Raw genomic sequence first — 16,938 nt, forward strand, 5'->3', positions numbered from 1 at the left:
ACACATTAGTATTTCTCAAGAGTTATGGATGGTGGGGGCACGTGGTGGGCGTGACTATAAAGGTGTAGCTTTCTAGTGATGGAATATTTCTGTATCTTGATTGCGGTGATGGTTACACACATCTACATATGTGATAAAATAACATACAACTGTACATCCACATCATTCCAATGTCAATTTCCTGGTTTTGATCGTATACTGGGTAAACCAGATGAAGAGTATATGGAGACTTTCTGTACCATTTTTGCAACTTCTTGTGAGTCTTTTATTATTTATAATAAAAAGTTTGACAAAAAAAAGAAACCACTTATAAAGCAAATAACTCAGAAACAAGAACATGGAAGCTAAAACCCAGGGAGTAAGTAAATAAAATGTTTTACTTTAATAGCCTATAACAATATGCCAGTTTTACCAGGGGAAAAATTTTAAATGGGGAAGGTTTGTATAGGCCAGTGACATAAAATACCAAAGAAATTTACCTGTAGGATCAAAACATGTGCTTAAAAACAATATTAGAGCCATAGATTAAAACGTCTCATCTTAAACCAGGCAACTGGCAACTGTGAAATGCTTGCAATGAGCCACATAAACAAATTATATCTGCAAACAATGAAAAAATCAAATGCAAAGGGTCTTCGGGCCAGTTGTTTAAACTTCATCTAATAAGCGGCAGGAATGGAGAAGTTTCATTCTGGAAAACCTAGAACCTACTGTCATACAGTTAACTGATTTGCATACACCCTGTGTAGGGTGTCCTCAAGTTTGTTCCACTACAGAATATATTCATTTCCAGTTGTGCTATGGAAAGAATATTTGTGTTGGGTAAAATATTTAGTGATACTTAGAAAGGAGCAAATGGGGGAAAAAGGCCTCTCTCTGCACATCCAAAATGATAACCACTAGCCAAATGATGCTATTAAAATTTTAAATAATTAAAATTAAATAAAATTAAAAATTTAGTTCCTAGATACATTTCAAGTGCTCAACATGGCTAGTGGCTACCATACTAAAACAGCGTAGATATAAAACCTGTACATCATCACAAAAACTTCTACTAGACGGTGAAGCTCTAGCGCATGAAAAGCATGTAATTTCCCCACAATCATAGAGGTATAGCCCAAAGAGCTCTGACATGAATTAGTAGTGCATTATCTGAGGTTTGCATTTACACATAACTTCATCTTCAGCAATAATGAGAAGTATGTTGCAGTGGCTAAGTGCTAGGGCTTCGGGGTAGAGTAGTCTTGAATTTCAATTTTAGCTCCAACTGTTACTAAATTGTGTGACCTTAGGCATGTTACTTTGCTTCTCTGTGCCTGTATTCTCATTTTTTAAAAGGTGGGGATGATAGTACCTACCTCATAGGATTGTTGTGAGGGATTAAATAAGTCCAATATCTGACACATGTGAACTATAAATGTTAGTTATTCTTAGCGTCATTCTTTAAGTCTTGAAGATGAACTTGGCTTGTTTTGGACCTAGAATCTAAGTGACCAGAAGAAAAGGCAACAGGGAACATTCAATCATGTGAGCAGCAAGGGAGTCAGTTCCTAACAAGGCCCCCCTTTGACTCTTGATAGATAAACAGAGACCACATTGTTCCTCTATAACTTGGGGCCAGCGACAAAAGAAAAGAGACCTTCTCCCTTAGAGATCTATTTGCCTTGCAGCTTTCAAAAAGTCAAGGAGTACCTTACCCTTGGCCTCAACGGACTCAGAATTGAAAGTTAACCGCCATGTCATATCAAATAAAATAAAAGCATCACACACTGTCTATTAAAGCAGTTTACCCAAATAAGTCACACAGTAGGAGAGGCACTTGGAGTTGTTTTTCCAGCTGTTTCTAGCAATCAAATCCAATTCCTTGATGTAGTATTATGGTGAAATGTTACTATACCCAATCCTTTGTGAATACCACACAACAGGCCTACTGTACCTCTGTAACCAACTGGATAAATATTTATTGAACACCTACTACATACAGGACGTTTTTGTTCTACACCAGCCATTGGCAAACTACATCTGGAGGGCCAAATTAAGTCCACTTCTTGTTTTTTGAATAGTAAGCAAGGTAAGAATGATTTTTACATTTTTAAACTGTTGGAAGAACTGCCCTCAACCACTATTATCAAACACTGAATGGCTATAGAAATTAGCTTTTGCTGCAGGCTTGATAATGTTTCTTAATTAATTCGACCTAAAATTACAAGGCAAAACAGCACTTACATGTGGAACATACTATAGGAAAGTTATTTCGACAACTAACATTGTTTGGATCACAAGTAATGTCCACACGCTTTATACACTTCTCATGCTGTCACAAGTCAAAACAACAAAATCACAATGAGATACCACTTCACACACACTACAATGACTATAATAAAAAGATAGATATTAACAGGTGTTGGTAAAGATGTGGAGAAATTCGTACCCTCACACATTTCTGGTGGGAGGGAAAATGGTGCAGACACTCTGAGTCTGACAGTTCCTCACAAAGTTAAACATATAGTTACCATAGGCCCAGCAATTCCACTCCTAGATATGTACCAAGAAAATCGAAACATATGTCTGTACAGAAATTTGTACACGAATGTTTATAGCACATTACTCCACAAAAAGTGGAAACCATCCAAATGCCCATAAACTGAAGAATGGATAAATAAAATGTGGTATAGCCATACAATGGAATATTATTCAGCCATAAAAAGGAATTAAGTACTGATACATACTAAAATTAAGATAAACTGCAAAAATATTATGCTAAGTGAAAGAAGCCAGACACAAAAGACCACATATTGTATCATTCTATATGTATGAAAGCCCAGAAAATGAAAATCCATAGAGACAGAAAATAGATTAGTGGTTGCATAGGACTGGGAGTGGAAACAGGGAGTGACTGAAAATGGGTGTGAGGTTTCTTTCTGGGGTGATGGAAACGTTTTAAATAAGATTGTGGTGATGGTAACACAATTCTAAAATATACTAATAATCATGAAATTGTCCACTTTTAAAAAGTGTAAAACATCAAAAGCATGGTCCATAAAAGAAAAGATGATAAATTTAACCTCATCAAAATTCAAAACTTTTGCACTTCAAAAGACACCATTAAGAAAATGAAAAGACAAGCAACAGACTGGGGGAAAATATCCACATATCATATATCTGCCAGGGACTCATATCCAGAATATATAAAAAATTCTTACAGCTCAACAATAAAAAGACAATAACTCGATTTAAAAATGGAAAAAAATATACGAACAGACACTTCACTGAAGAAGAGTTACAAATGGCTAATAAGCACACAAAAAGATGCTCATCATCAGTTACTAAGGAAATACAGATTATAACCACAATGAAATATCATTTCACATCCATTTAGAACGGCTATAATAAAAAGACAGACAATAACAAATGTTGGCAAGGATGTGGAGAAACAGAAACCCTCATACATTCCTGGTGGAAATGCAAAATAGTGCTGCTGCTTTTGAAAATGTTTGCAGTTTCTTAAAAAATTAAACATAAATTTGCCATATAATCAGTAATTCCACCCTTAGGTATCTGCCAAAGAGAAATGAAAACATGTGTCCACATGAAGACTTGCACACAAATGTTCTTAGCAGCATTATTCCTAATAGCCAAAAATTGGAAACAACCTACACATCTATCAACTAGTGAGTAGACAGACAAAATGTTATATCTGTAAAATGGAATACTATTTGGTAACAAAAAGTAATGAAGTGCTGATACATGCTACAATATGGATGAACCTCAAAAACATTATGCTAAGTGAAAGAAGCCAGGCACAAAAGACCACATGTTGTATGATTTCATTTATATGAAATGTCCAGGATAGGCAAATTTATATAGACAGAAAGTAGATTAGTGGTTACTTGGGGCTGGGAGTGGGAACAAGGATTAACAGTAAAGGAGCATGAGGGATCTTATTGGGGGAGTGAAAATGTTCTAAAACTGATCACGGTGATGGCTGCACCACTCAGTCAAGTTACTAAAAATCATTTAATTATACACTTGAAATGGGTGAATTTTATGATGTGTAAAATATATCTCAATAAAGCTGTTAAAAATAGTAAAAGAGAGGCTGGCCCGGTGGCATAATGGTTAAGTTCATGCACTCCACTTCAGCGGCCCAGGGTTTGTGGGTTCGGATCCCAGGCGCAGACCTAGGCACCGCTTAACAAGCCATGCTGTGGCAGGCGTCCCACATGTAAAGTAGAGGAAGATGGGCACCAATGTTCGCCCAGGGCCAATCTTCCTCAGCAAAAAGAGGAGGATTGGCAACAGATGTTAGCTCAGGGCTAATCTTCCTCACCAAAAAAAAATATAGTAAAAGTACAGTAGGGGAAATTGGGTGAGGTGTACACAAGAACTCTGCACTATCTTTGCAAATTTTATATAAATGTGAAGCTATTCTGAAATAAAAGATATATTTAAGTAAAAACCAAGAAGAATATGTTTATGGACTGATGTCAGTATTTGGCAGTACCTATCTATGTGAAAAGACATTTACAGAGATGAAATAGGAAAAATCTCATTACAGATCAGCCTTAACAGATGAACATTTGGAACGATTTTGATGATAGGGAACACTGACTGTGAGCCCCAATTAAACAAAATGTTACCCCCCAGAAAACAATTCCATTATTCTCATTAGTAGTCCTGTATTACAAAAAAATTACTCAATTATTATTTTTTTGAATTTCATCAAAAAACATTTGTGGAAATTTGTTTTCTCTCTTATTATATAAGTATCTTCAAATTATCCTCGATTTTGTCTTTTGACCCACAAAGCCTAAAATATTCACTATCTGGCTCTTTACAGAAAGTTTGCCAAGCCCTGTTCTACACCATAAGATGGTAAATATAAACGTGATCAGTCTCTTTCTTGAGCGTATTCTTATCATTACCTAGTTTAAGCATAATGCCCTTCCGGATATGCCCTGTAAAGGATAAGCCTTGCATCTCTTCTGCTATGGCACTATTTGGGATTTCCATAAATAGAAACACTATTAGCTTAATAGTTCTAGCAAAGCCTCGATGTCATTGTTATTATTGTGATAAAAAGGGCCAGCCCCATACCACAGTATCAAGATGACCCTCATCAAGTTGTGATGTCACCAGGCTATGGACTCGCTGAGGTCTCTTAGATATCAAGTGGCTCCTATGGCATCACACCCTGCCTTTGGCATCACCCTGGCACATCACCTTACTTTGGTGTCATATGCTGTACTGCTGCTACAGAATTCTGCCCTGATGCCATTCCACCGAGATGTCAGAATAATTAACTTTTACTTCTTTCCACTCCTTTAGCGGCGGCAGGGAGGGGGAGGGTAGCCACAGCCACCGGTACGAGCTCAGGAGGTAGTACTCAGCTCCTACCGTTGTCCCTTCCGCCTGTCACTGCAGGTCAGGGCCCCCGTGGGACAGGACTTTTAGGCTCCCATAACTCTCTTGCCGTGACCCCGCACCCGTTTCGCGTAGCCGACTCAATGCCACAACAGCGACCACCCACCCCGGTTCCACACGAAGCCGCTCCCTGTACCTGACTCCATTCTCCAGCTGTCATCCTGGGCCAATTCCACCGGCCACTTGACTACGGCGGCCGCAAGGGACCCTGGAACTTGTAGTTCCGCGCTGCTAGGGGCAGAGTCGGTGAGGGCTGCAAAGGCGCCTCCCCGCCTGGAACTGCGCTCAAACTGCAACTCCCAGAGGCGCCCTGCGATGGGAAAAGACGCAAAGGAACGAGGAAGATCAGTAATTGGTGGAGCTCCACAGGCTCTTTTGATTGGCAGTCGGAGCCCGCGACGTGAGGCGGCCGTTGGTCGTGCTTCACGGAGAGCCTGGGAAAGCGAAATGGAGGGGTGTGTGTCTAACCTAATGGTCTGCAACCTGGCCTACAGCGGGAAGCTGGAGGAGTTGAAGGACAGCATCCTGGCCGATAAATCCCTGGCTACCAGAACTGACCAGGTAAAGCGGCGCTGGAGCCTCTCCGCAGGCGGCGGCGGCGGCGGCGACGGAGCCCAACGTGGCGGCCGGGCCCGGCCCAAGCGGAGGCCGGCTGCGCGAGGGCCAGATCCCCGCCCCCGCCGCCTCATCCTTTCCCCGGGGTCACCTCAGGACTCCGAATTGGGCGGCAGGAGCTAGGCCCACAAACCTCAAATATTTTTTTTGGCCCAGTACTTAGCTCGCCGGATTTTGGATATTTCTAGAACGTTTACCGCGTTTCTCCGAAATGCCCAGTCTTTGAGATATCCGTGAGAAGGAACACTTTTTTTTTTTTTAATGAGTTTCTTTACTTTTACTGGTGATTTTATTCAGTGAAACACATGTAACTGAACGCCTCCTCTGTGCCAGGCGGTTTGCTAGGAGCTGGGGTTACAGTGGAATGAAAGGAAGCCGACGTTAATAAAGTAATCCCAAATCATGGGTCCGATTACAAATTGTGGTAAATTCTCGGGAGAGGAGTTTACGTGGTGCGCTCAGGACATATAACAGGAGGACCTGATTTAATCTCCCTTGGAAAAGCTGAACGTTGTGGTGACTGAAAAGGCTGTGCAAGCGAAGGAAGGTTGGTTAGACCTTGAAGGATGAGTGGAATTTCCCTGGGGGACGAAGGGGCGTTCTAGGCAGAGGTGGAACAGAAGTGAATGGACTTTGGAAAGTGTTTGTTTCTGCCCTCCTGCTCAAAAGACCCTCATGCTTTCACCCTGAGCTTCTGGAAAGATTCACAATGCCTTCAATAAGCCAACACATATTTATAGATTGCATCCTATTTGACAGGCACCGTGCTAAGCACTAGCGTGACAGTGTCAGATACCAATTTCCATTTTGTGTTTTTTGGGAAGAGAATTATAAATCAGGAGAGTTTTTTTCTGGAACTTTCCTGTATTGCTCTACCTGAAAAGGGCTTTACCCTTATCTAGTTTACCTTCATTACGGTGTGGTAATATTTAAGACATTAAATTTAATTTAATATTAAATTAAGATTTCATTATATTTCTAACCATTCTTCATGAAGTTAATGGCATAAAAAAGTCTCACGATCAAGAGACTTAAGAATCATAACCAAATGCAATTTATGGACCCTGTTTGGATCCTGATTTAAACAAGCCAACTGCAAAAAGACATTTGGGGGACAGTGGGGAAATCTGAATATAGAATGGGTATTAGATGTTATGAAGGAGTTAGTGTTAATTGTAATAGGTGTAATAATGGTCTCATAGCTATGTAATAAAGTATGTTTATTGTTTAGATACTGAAGTATTTGGGGATGAAAAGTCATGATATTTAGGATGTATTTTTAACAAACCTCAGCAAGGAGAAAAACTAGATGAAGCAAATATGGCAAAATATGTATGAAACCTAGGTGCTAGGCATATGGGTTTCTATTATATTCCCTCTATCTTTATGTGTGTTTGAAAATTTTGGTAATATAAAATACCATTTTCTTTTACATAGGGCTAAGAAATACAGCAGTCACTGCAAAAAAGGATTCTCTTTGAGAAACATGACTAACTCTTCCTGCCTTTTTATTTTTTTAAAAAGTAATTTTATTGCTTTCTAATTCTATGTGTGGCGTATTTTTAAATGGTTGTATAGATAATCTCAGCTAGTTTTATGAACATTTCTTATCCATAGATGCATTTGTTCTTTCCAGAGCACCTAGAAATTTCAGTCAGACAGATAGAGGTTTGTGTCCCAACTTCACCATTTACTAGCTGTGTGACCTTGGACAAGTTGCTTACCCTGAGGAATCTTAGTTTCTGCATCTGTCAAGTGGGGCTAATATCCGCTGTATAGGATTGTAGGGATTAAATGAGATGATGCATGTAAAACTCCTAGCATAGTGCCTGACATAAAAGTGCATAAATAATGTAATAGTAAACAGCCAAAGCTCTATTTCTGCCAAAGCATTGAAATCAGTTTCTTTCTCTGCTGCTTTCATGGCTGTATTCTCCGAATTACTTACATTCATCAATATATTCCCCCCATGTTACTAAAACCGTGGTCTCTCTTATACTAGTACGTAATGTGGTTTAAGGTTACCTACCTGAGGATCCAGTGCTCTCCATTTCTTGTTTCCAAACTTTAGGTTTGCTGGCCCCACTGTTAATTTTTTCTGCTTTCTTGCCTTAGTTCTTCTATTTCTCTTCAAGGATGTTGATCTTCCTGCTTCTCTGTTTCCCATATAGGACAGCAGAACTGCATTGCATTGGGCATGCTCAGCCGGACATACAGAAATTGTTGAATTCTTGCTGCAACTTGGAGTGCCGGTGAATGATAAAGATGATGTGAGTACTAGAGTTGATAAATTCCCAGTTATCTTTAGACTCCAGACTGGTGTTTACTGAAGCCTGAGTATTAAGCTCACAAACAAAATTGTAACCTTTGTGACTAGGAAGTTACAGCATGACCCTGGTGACCAAGCACAGGACTAGTGGTTGCATTATTTTAGAATGTTAGTTTTGCCACTCATACCCTGTAATTTAAGGTAAACATGCAGATCAAGGCTTATTACAGTGACCCCTGAGAGACTACAAACTCTTTTTCTTATGTTGGAAATTTTTTTTGGTGAATATTGCCTAAATAATGAGGGCCCAGATATCTTTTTTTGTTATATAGAAATTTATTGTAATGGTATTGGTTATATTAGAATAAGACTTGTGAAGAATAAGGATGGAAACTTTTTGTAGGCAAAGATTCCTGTTCAAGAATGCTCACTGAAGTAATATTTATAAGAGCAAAGAAATAAAAACAGTTTAATGGAGGGGCCAGCCCCATGGCCTAGTGGTTAGGTTTGGTTTGTTCTGCTTCAGTGGCCTGGGTTCAGTTCCTGGGCGTGGACCTACACCACTCATCGGCAGCCATGCTGTGGCAGTGACCCACATACAAAATAGAAGATTGGCACAGATGTTGGCTCAGGGCAAATCTTCCTCAAACAAAAAGAGGAAGATTGGCAACAGATGTTAGCTAAGGGCAAACCTTCCTCAGCAAAAAAAAAAAAAAAAAAAAAAAAACATTTAATGGAGGAACAGTTGGATATACTAGGTATATACATATGGTAAAATAATGTGCAACCAATAAAGTTATGATTCCAAAGAATGACAGAGAAAATTTCTCACAACAAAATGATAAGTGGAAATTGTGGAAAATGCAACTCACGGAGCTTTATACCCTGTGATCCCAATTTGAAAACACATTAGAATTAGACATACATCATTATCAGTGTTATGGGATTGTGGGTGGTTTTTCTTTTCTTTTGTGTACATCTGCTTTCCAAATTCTCTGCAGTGCTTAATGAGGGGGGAAAAAAGAATGTTATTTTTTTTAAGCCATTCACACACAGCTCTTTGTAAACCCTGCCTGAATGTTAGCGTTAATCCCTGTGCCTTTCCTCCTGCTTTTTGTACTGCCCACCTCTTTTACAGGCAGGTTGGTCTCCTCTTCATATTGCTGCTTCTGCTGGCCGGGATGAGATTGTAAAAGCCCTTCTGGGCAAAGGTGCTCAAGTGAATGCTGTCAATCAAAATGGCTGTACTCCCCTACATTATGCAGCTTCCAAAAACAGACATGAGGTAGGGTTCCACTCCTAGGCTACTTGTTTTGAGTTCTAAACCTGTAGGCAAACACGAATAGATCTCTGCATTGTTTCCTTCTCTGTCTTTCCAGATCGCTGTCATGTTACTGGAAGGCGGGGCTAATCCAGATGCTAAGGACCATTATGAGGCTACAGCAATGCACCGGGCAGCAGCCAAGGGTAACTTGAAGATGATTCATATCCTTCTGTACTACAAAGCATCCACAAACATCCAAGACACTGAGGGTAACACTCCTCTGTAAGTGACAAGTAGCAATCATTTGTATTCTACCTGACATTAGCCCTCTTGCACTAATTCTTACACATTGTTTCTTTTTTTATTCTGCTTATAAATCTAATATGTGTTTATGGCAAAAAAAATTTGAAAGTGCATGAAAGTACAAAGATAAAAATTAAAATTGCCTATCATCTTGCCGCTCAGAAATAACCACTGCTAACATTTTTATGTATTTCCTCCCAGTCTTTCTTATGCAAACATGCACATTTTACATATTTTTCTTTGTAAAATGGGGATCATACTGTGTATGTAGCTTTATATCTTGTTCTTTTCACCTCATTCTATATTGTGAGCATTTTCCAATGTTATTAAATATTTTTAAGACATTTTTGAATGGCTATATACAATTCTATTTTGTGGATGTGCCATAATTTAATCATTTTTCTATTACTGTATGTTTAAACTTTTTTGAGTTTTCCACTATTATAAATGGAAATAAATATAATAATATAAATAAATAATAAATATAATATAAATAAATATAAAGTGGAAATAAAATGCTACACTGGCTAACTTTATACAAAAATATTTGGCCACATTGCTGTTTACTACCTTAGTATAGACTCCTAGAAGTAGAATTGCTGGGTCAACAAATACACACATTTTAAGACTATTGCTATATATTGCCAGATTGCTTCCAGAGGAGTTGTATCATTGTACCCTCCACAGCAGTTTGAGAGTGCCTATCACCCCCTCGCCAACACTGAAACTATCCTTTTGTTATATGAAAATGGTATTTCATAGTTGTAATTTACATTTTTTATTATCAGTGAAGTTAAACATTTTTTATTGCCTACAACTAATTACATTTCTTCTCTAAACTAACTTTTTATGTCCCTCTCTCTGTTTAATTTTGGGAAATTAATTTATTTTTACTTATTTTTTAAATACCCTTGACTTGACATAGTAAAAATATTAACCTTCTGCCGTGTTAGTTGAAAACATTTTTCCCAGTTTGTCTTTTCATGTTGTTCATGATTTTTTTTTGAATAACAGTTTTCAACTTCTACATAATCAAACTTGTTAATCCTCCCTCGTGACTAGAAAGACCTTGCTCACCCTGAAATTAGTTAAATATTCACCTGTATTTTATTGTAGGTTTTTTTTTTTAACATTGCATTGGTTTTGGTTGCGAGTTATTGTTGTTTTTCGTTTAACTCAAATCCATCTGGAATTGATTTATGTGTGTGACCTGAAGCCATCCTGTACCTTGATATTTTTTCTACAGTACTTGGCCAGTTTTCTTCCTTATTGAGTGGTGACTTTTTTGAACCAGAAATTCTCTGAGTCTTCTTTTTAGTCCAAAGTGAGATTCAACATTTTTGAAGTATTGTTTTCTTAATTCTTAGTTTTAGAAATCATTTCTGTAGTTCTGAGTGACTCTGTTTAGAAAGACTTGCATATTCTAGCTCTTGTCTCCATAACAAGAAAGGCAGGGTGGCCTGGAGGAAATCCAGGAGTCAGGCATTATAGGGTCCTGGGAAGAGCCTAGGATTTAGGAACAGCTAGATGCTATTGACCCAATCCAAACTCTGCCACTTACCAACTATGTTAAATACTTCTATTAAGTAACTTAGAGAAGTTGCTTAGCCTTCCTGAGTCTTAATTTCCTCGTCTGTAAGATGAGGATAATAATTCCTTCCTCACTAGATTGTTGTGAGGCTTAAATAAAATAACATGTCAAGTGCCTGATATCCTGCCTGGTAACCTCTTAAGTGCCTAACAAGGTTTCCCCCTCAGTTACTGCTCAGCCATGTCATCATAGGCAAAGACTTTAATCTGTTACAATTTTAAACTGTAAAATGGTGATGATAATACCTTACTAACTTACGAGGTGGATATAAGGATCAAATGAGATAAAATCTTTTGAACTGCTTTTCCAAAATTTAAATCACACAAATTGCCATTAGTGGATTATGAATTGGAGCTTTTCTAGATTCTAGCCCTGAATTATTGCATGTGTTTGGTGTAAACTACTTCTAATCTCCATAAAATAACGGAGTTGTTCCTTAGGCTGGTATTTAGATCGCTTCTTCTATTGTAGTAGAGAATTATGATTTATGATCTGGTATTATAAGCCTATTCCACTGAATTTTAACTTAAAAAATGTTCCCCATGCAAATTGATTTTCCTTTCCTGATGAAATAACTTTCCGATATTACAATAGCTAATAATATGCAGTTTAGACTACCTCAGCAAATCCTAACCATTACATAGAAGTGGTAGTAATTAATCAGTCTTGGTGTCCTCAATTTCAGACACTTAGCCTGTGATGAGGAGAGAGTGGAAGAAGCAAAACTGCTGGTGTCCCAGGGAGCGAGTATTTACATTGAGAATAAAGAAGAAAAGACACCCCTGCAAGTGGCCAAAGGTGGTCTGGGTTTAATACTCAAGAGAATGGTGGAAGGTTAAGCAGCTTGGATTTATTCTTACTTTGTAAGTTTTGTGGTTGTCCCCAGTGTCCTGGAAACTAATGTACTTGTGCACAAGACATCATCTATGAATGATGAAGTTGTTTCATCTTCAAAGTGTTATAAACATGTTGAATATTGTTCCTGTTAAATATTTGTTCTAAGCCTACACTTGCTTCCCAGGCATTGAATAACTGTTGAGATTGTTCTATTGTTGTATATTATTCTACATTGAATTGTGGTTAATTTTGAGTAAATGATTCTGTGGCTGTTGTGAGTCTTCAGCACCCTCCCATGCACCTTCTGTCTCCCTCTGGGGCAGAACAGCCCCAGGAGCACCAGGCCAATTGTTCTGCCAAATGTTTCTAGGTGGATTCTAGAATGTTTCTCCGTACAGTTGAAACACATCCTGACTCGTTTTTCAAGCTCACTCAGAGGCCTATGCCAAATATTTCTGTTTTTTCAACAGTACAATTTATGTTTGTTACAGGAGGAATACTTATGTATTTCAGAGAACCAAATTTTCAGTTGGAGGGCATGCTATCCAAGTTTGGCATTCATAAACACGAAAATAATGAAAAATAGCCCATGTACCCATGTATCTTTTTAATGAGCTATTTCTCTCCAGAATGTACTGTTTTTAAAAAGGAAGTTTTAAAGTACCTATATTAAGTCATCCTGTATTGAAAAGAATGTCAAGCTTGTTAACATGATATGTAACAAAAATGTATTTCAATTTGTATCTCAAAAATTAAAAAAATAAAACGTTGAGGGAATCTTCCAATTTTTCTTTCAAATCAAACACCCGCTTAAGCCTTAAAATCCTTCATAAAGGCATCTCTCAGTTTTTGGTAGCTCTAAAGTCAATAAAATTAGTGAAGCTTGAACTGCAGCTCAAATCTTTAAAAATGGTAATCTTCTGAATTGCTAATTAAATGTGGAGCAAAAGAAAATTAAGTGTAAACTTGATGTCAATTTAGGGAAACATCTTAAACGATTACTAGTCATAAAATCTAATGAACCTCAAGTGACTCTTCGAATTATTTTTTTAGTTTGAATTTTGTGCTGCAAATATTGCTTGAAATAAGTGATCCAAGGGAGCCCACACACTTCCATTGATTTGGGGTCAGAGACTTAATGACCAGTGGCTAAAATGAGTTTTGTAAACACAAACTGTGTTGTTGGTATGCAAACCCTTTTTACATAAATATTTTGAGTGCTAATCTTTACAAAAATTAATCAGAGAAGCATCTTCTTGTGGAACTAAACTTTGTTATTGAGTGCCAGGGAGTCAAGTTGTGTCTAATAGGGCCTGTTAGGACTGAAGTTTATTGTCTGAGTTAATAGGCTTTGTGAGTGTAAAAGAAAACTCATCTTAGCTCTTTAATAAGCAACATGGATGGAACCAAGCCTCAGGTAATTTGTAGGCTATTGACATTTTAAATGAAGTGGCTTGTTAGCAACATTTAAATCACTGATTTGTATAAACTAAGGATGTTAATGGCCTCGGATATTGAGCAGATTGTTACCTATTCCCCATAGGAAACCCAATAGAGATGAAGCTGATTCAAGGTCAGCAGGTTTTACAGTTACTTCCAAAATGAACTCAAGAAAGAGGACAACTTTAATTGCAAAGCTTAACTGAGAATATAAGATGAAAGAAATAGGTAAATGGGAACAGTGGAAAAATTTATATTCTTAAGTATCTATTGGAGGGAACCCACAATTTCAGTGGTGGTCTGTGAGATTCAAGGTAAATCTGCATTTTATTATATGGCCCCAGTGTTTTGATTTCCCACTTTCTCAACTATACCAACTACAGTGAATTCATTACATGGCTGTGTATGCTGCTTTCTGTTTCCATATCCTGTTACACTATCAAACCCCCAAATCAGTCTGTCAGCAAGTTTGGTATAGTGTGGGAGCTCTTTACTTGGGGGTCTATGGCTCCAGCTTTACAGTCCTATTGACTGCCTAAAATTGAATGCAGAAATTTGTATGTGCATTTTTCTAGGAAGAGGGTTCTGTAGCTTTCATCAGATTCTCAAAGGGATCTGTGACTTCCCAAAAGATTAAGAATCCCTAGTCGAGAGAAAAAAGGATACTGTATCAATTATCAGGAGACGTGGCTTCTGCAGCAGTATATTCTACCACACTTTATAATTTATAAATTTCTAAATCCATTCTCCACTGTAGCCTTTAGGAAGGCAGAAATCATCTCCGTTTTACAGAGGAGAAAACACCCAGAGCTAGAGAAATTGCCAACACTAAAATCGAGCCTTCCTGGATCTGATCCATTTTCTTTCTGCCTCTACTCAAAAACAGTGGACCAAATGGAAGGTACTGTGGCATTTGGATAATAACCCATTAGTTTTAACACCCTCCAACCCCCGTGCTTTTCTTTACATTGGGGCTTTTTTTTTTTTTTTTTTTGGTTTCCTGAGGCCTTCCTTATCATCTCTGAATTCTTTGTTTTTAAACCAAAGCTTCAAAGACAAGTGGGATTATTGAGTCTTTATTGATTGGTTTGGACCTTTTATGAGACCCTCTAACCTGTTTTCTAGCAGGTAGACATTGTAAAAAGAACCTTTTATTACTAAAACTTGGGTTTGTTTCATTGAAATTAGTAGTTTGGTGCAGTTGAAAGAGCATTACACTGGGAATCAGAGAACTTGGGATCTTGTCTTGACTTTGTATAGTCTCAGGCAGATTATTTTACCCCTCTTCAGTCAGGGATTCTCCTCTGGGGATTGGGTGAGATATATAGGAATGACCCAGCTTTTTAAAACTACATTTATGTCTTCCTGTCTCCCTCCCCAAGAATGTAATTCTGCATCATCTCCCACCTCCACCATCATTGTCAGGAATGAGCCATTATGTGTTATTACCCTCAGGTGTGCTGAGACTGAAACGGGTTGAGTACTGTTGATCTCAAAGCTCTCTTCTTGCTCTTCTAGCTCTTGTTACTGAAGGTTCATCAAACCTGTTACAGGCCCGTGTAAAAGCTGCAAATATTAACTTCTCGGCATACAGTATTGGGGGCAAAGGTCACCTGGTACTCTAAAGGACATAGGATATATCTATATAGGTGGTTTCTTAGCTATTGGTCAGGAATTACTATGTTTTTGTCCCTCTGCATCACAGATCACTATAATTTGGAGGCCCTCCCCAGTGCAGTACAAATTCCAACTTTCCTCCCCTGTAGTCAACACACTACTGGTGATAACATGCAAGAACCTGTCATAATTAGCAAAGCTGTATATTCCGTGAGGACGAGCTAGCTCTGATTCTGCTCACCATTATATCACAGCCACAGCATCTGGTTCATAGTAACCATTCGATAAATGTTTAGTGGATGACTAAATAAATAGATGAATTAGATGAATTTGGGGACAATAACCTACAGCCAAAAAGCTGTTCTGTTGATTTTAGCATGTCCTAGCTGCTAAATACAGAAACAAAGAGATAAGAGAAGTTTCTGGAAATCTTTTTGGATAGTAAGAAGAGAATGGTTAAGAAGCCCCAAGGCTGGTTTGGGATTTGGTTCCTCACTTAAATTTTAACTATGGCAAAATAAATCAGGTAGTACCCTCTCTGAATGAGAATTATGCTGAAAGAATTTGGTTGAAGTTTAATCAGAATATTTGGGTAATGACTATTCTGTTATTTATTTTCTGATCCACTGATGAAGAAGCAGAAAAAAGCTTTGTTTGTGCCCTTATCAGAAAGCTCTTTAACATATGACCCCATTTTTCTGCCCAAGTAAGATTTAGAGAACAAAATTGTAATGATTCCATATCTTATAGAGTCTCAGGATTCATCACAAACATAAATATATGGTGTATTATGGATGTACTAATAGAAGATAAAAGGAGACTGGGGTGAAAGGTACACTGACCCAGAGTGGCCTTATGAGTGTGGAATAGATGGTAACCCACATAGTTTGATTTGAGAGGGGCCAAGAAGGCTCCTTTTTCCAGAAATATCTGCCCTCTGGATTGATCCAGTGCTTGAAATTCCACTGTTTAGACTCTTTGGATTAAGGAATTATCTGTGTTCAAGGGTCCCCTGTTAAAAGGTGAATACTTTTAAGAGAGCTAACTCATTATTAACCTGATTGACATGAGTGGGTGATGAAAGATCATGTTTGCTGGATAAGAACAGGTCACGGAAGAGCTACCTTTTGAAAGGGTGGCAAGGATAGAGATAGGGCCTGAGTAATGAATCCTGCCTGAGGGTTGCAGACCTGAGTGGGTCACTGAGCTAGTAGGCACATGAGAATCCTGGGTGTTAGGACAATAAGGCTCCAGAAGGCTAGCAAAGGCACTGAAAGGAGAGATCCAAAAATACTTCAGATTATCCTCACCTCCTTCCCAACCTTGCCCAGCTAGAGTTTCTGCATGGGCAGCGAGTACTCTATAGTTGTAAATCCAGACCTTTCCTTCCATTCCTGTCAAATTCATTATGTTGATTTCAAGTCAGCTTCCAGGCTATCAAGATCAGTTTGAGTCATGATTCTGTCATACAGCATAGTAACCATTCCCCGCCAGGAGCAAGACATCCACAGATTTATTAAGTGTGACTTCTGTGTTTTTATCTAAGTCACTGGTTCTTAATCTTGGATTCAAGGGGGT

At 38.2% G+C, this 16,938-nt stretch overlaps 2 protein-coding genes across 4 annotated transcripts in view; one reads left to right on the forward strand and one right to left on the reverse strand.

Moving 5' to 3' along the window:
- Positions 1 to 5,741, reverse strand: part of ATG4A (autophagy related 4A cysteine peptidase) — a 52,217-nt gene extending 46,476 nt beyond the window's left edge. For 2 of the 3 annotated variants that reach the window (XM_087426934.1, XM_087426933.1), the window contains exon 1: positions 5,561 to 5,631. In XM_087426934.1, the coding sequence (XP_087283060.1) occupies positions 5,561 to 5,570 (10 nt within the window). In that variant the 5' untranslated portion in view covers positions 5,571 to 5,631. Of the gene's footprint in view, positions 1 to 5,560 lie in introns of all 3 variants that reach the window. The other variant, XM_004440469.3, reaches the window with a different exon arrangement.
- Positions 5,742 to 5,824: 83 nt separating this feature from the next.
- PSMD10 (proteasome 26S subunit, non-ATPase 10) lies at positions 5,825 to 13,075 on the forward strand. The gene is made up of 5 exons (XM_004440467.3): positions 5,825 to 5,985; positions 8,211 to 8,309; positions 9,447 to 9,593; positions 9,688 to 9,854; positions 12,152 to 13,075. Exons 1-5 carry the CDS (start codon positions 5,872 to 5,874, stop codon positions 12,303 to 12,305), a joined length of 681 nt encoding a protein of 226 aa, XP_004440524.1. The 5' UTR covers positions 5,825 to 5,871; the 3' UTR covers positions 12,306 to 13,075.
- The last annotated feature ends 3,863 nt before the right edge of the window (positions 13,076 to 16,938 follow it).

The sequence above is a fragment of the Ceratotherium simum genome, chromosome X (assembly GCF_057802395.1).
Source record: "Ceratotherium simum simum isolate JZ-2026a chromosome X, ASM5780239v1, whole genome shotgun sequence".
Lineage (NCBI taxonomy): Eukaryota > Metazoa > Chordata > Mammalia > Perissodactyla > Rhinocerotidae > Ceratotherium > Ceratotherium simum.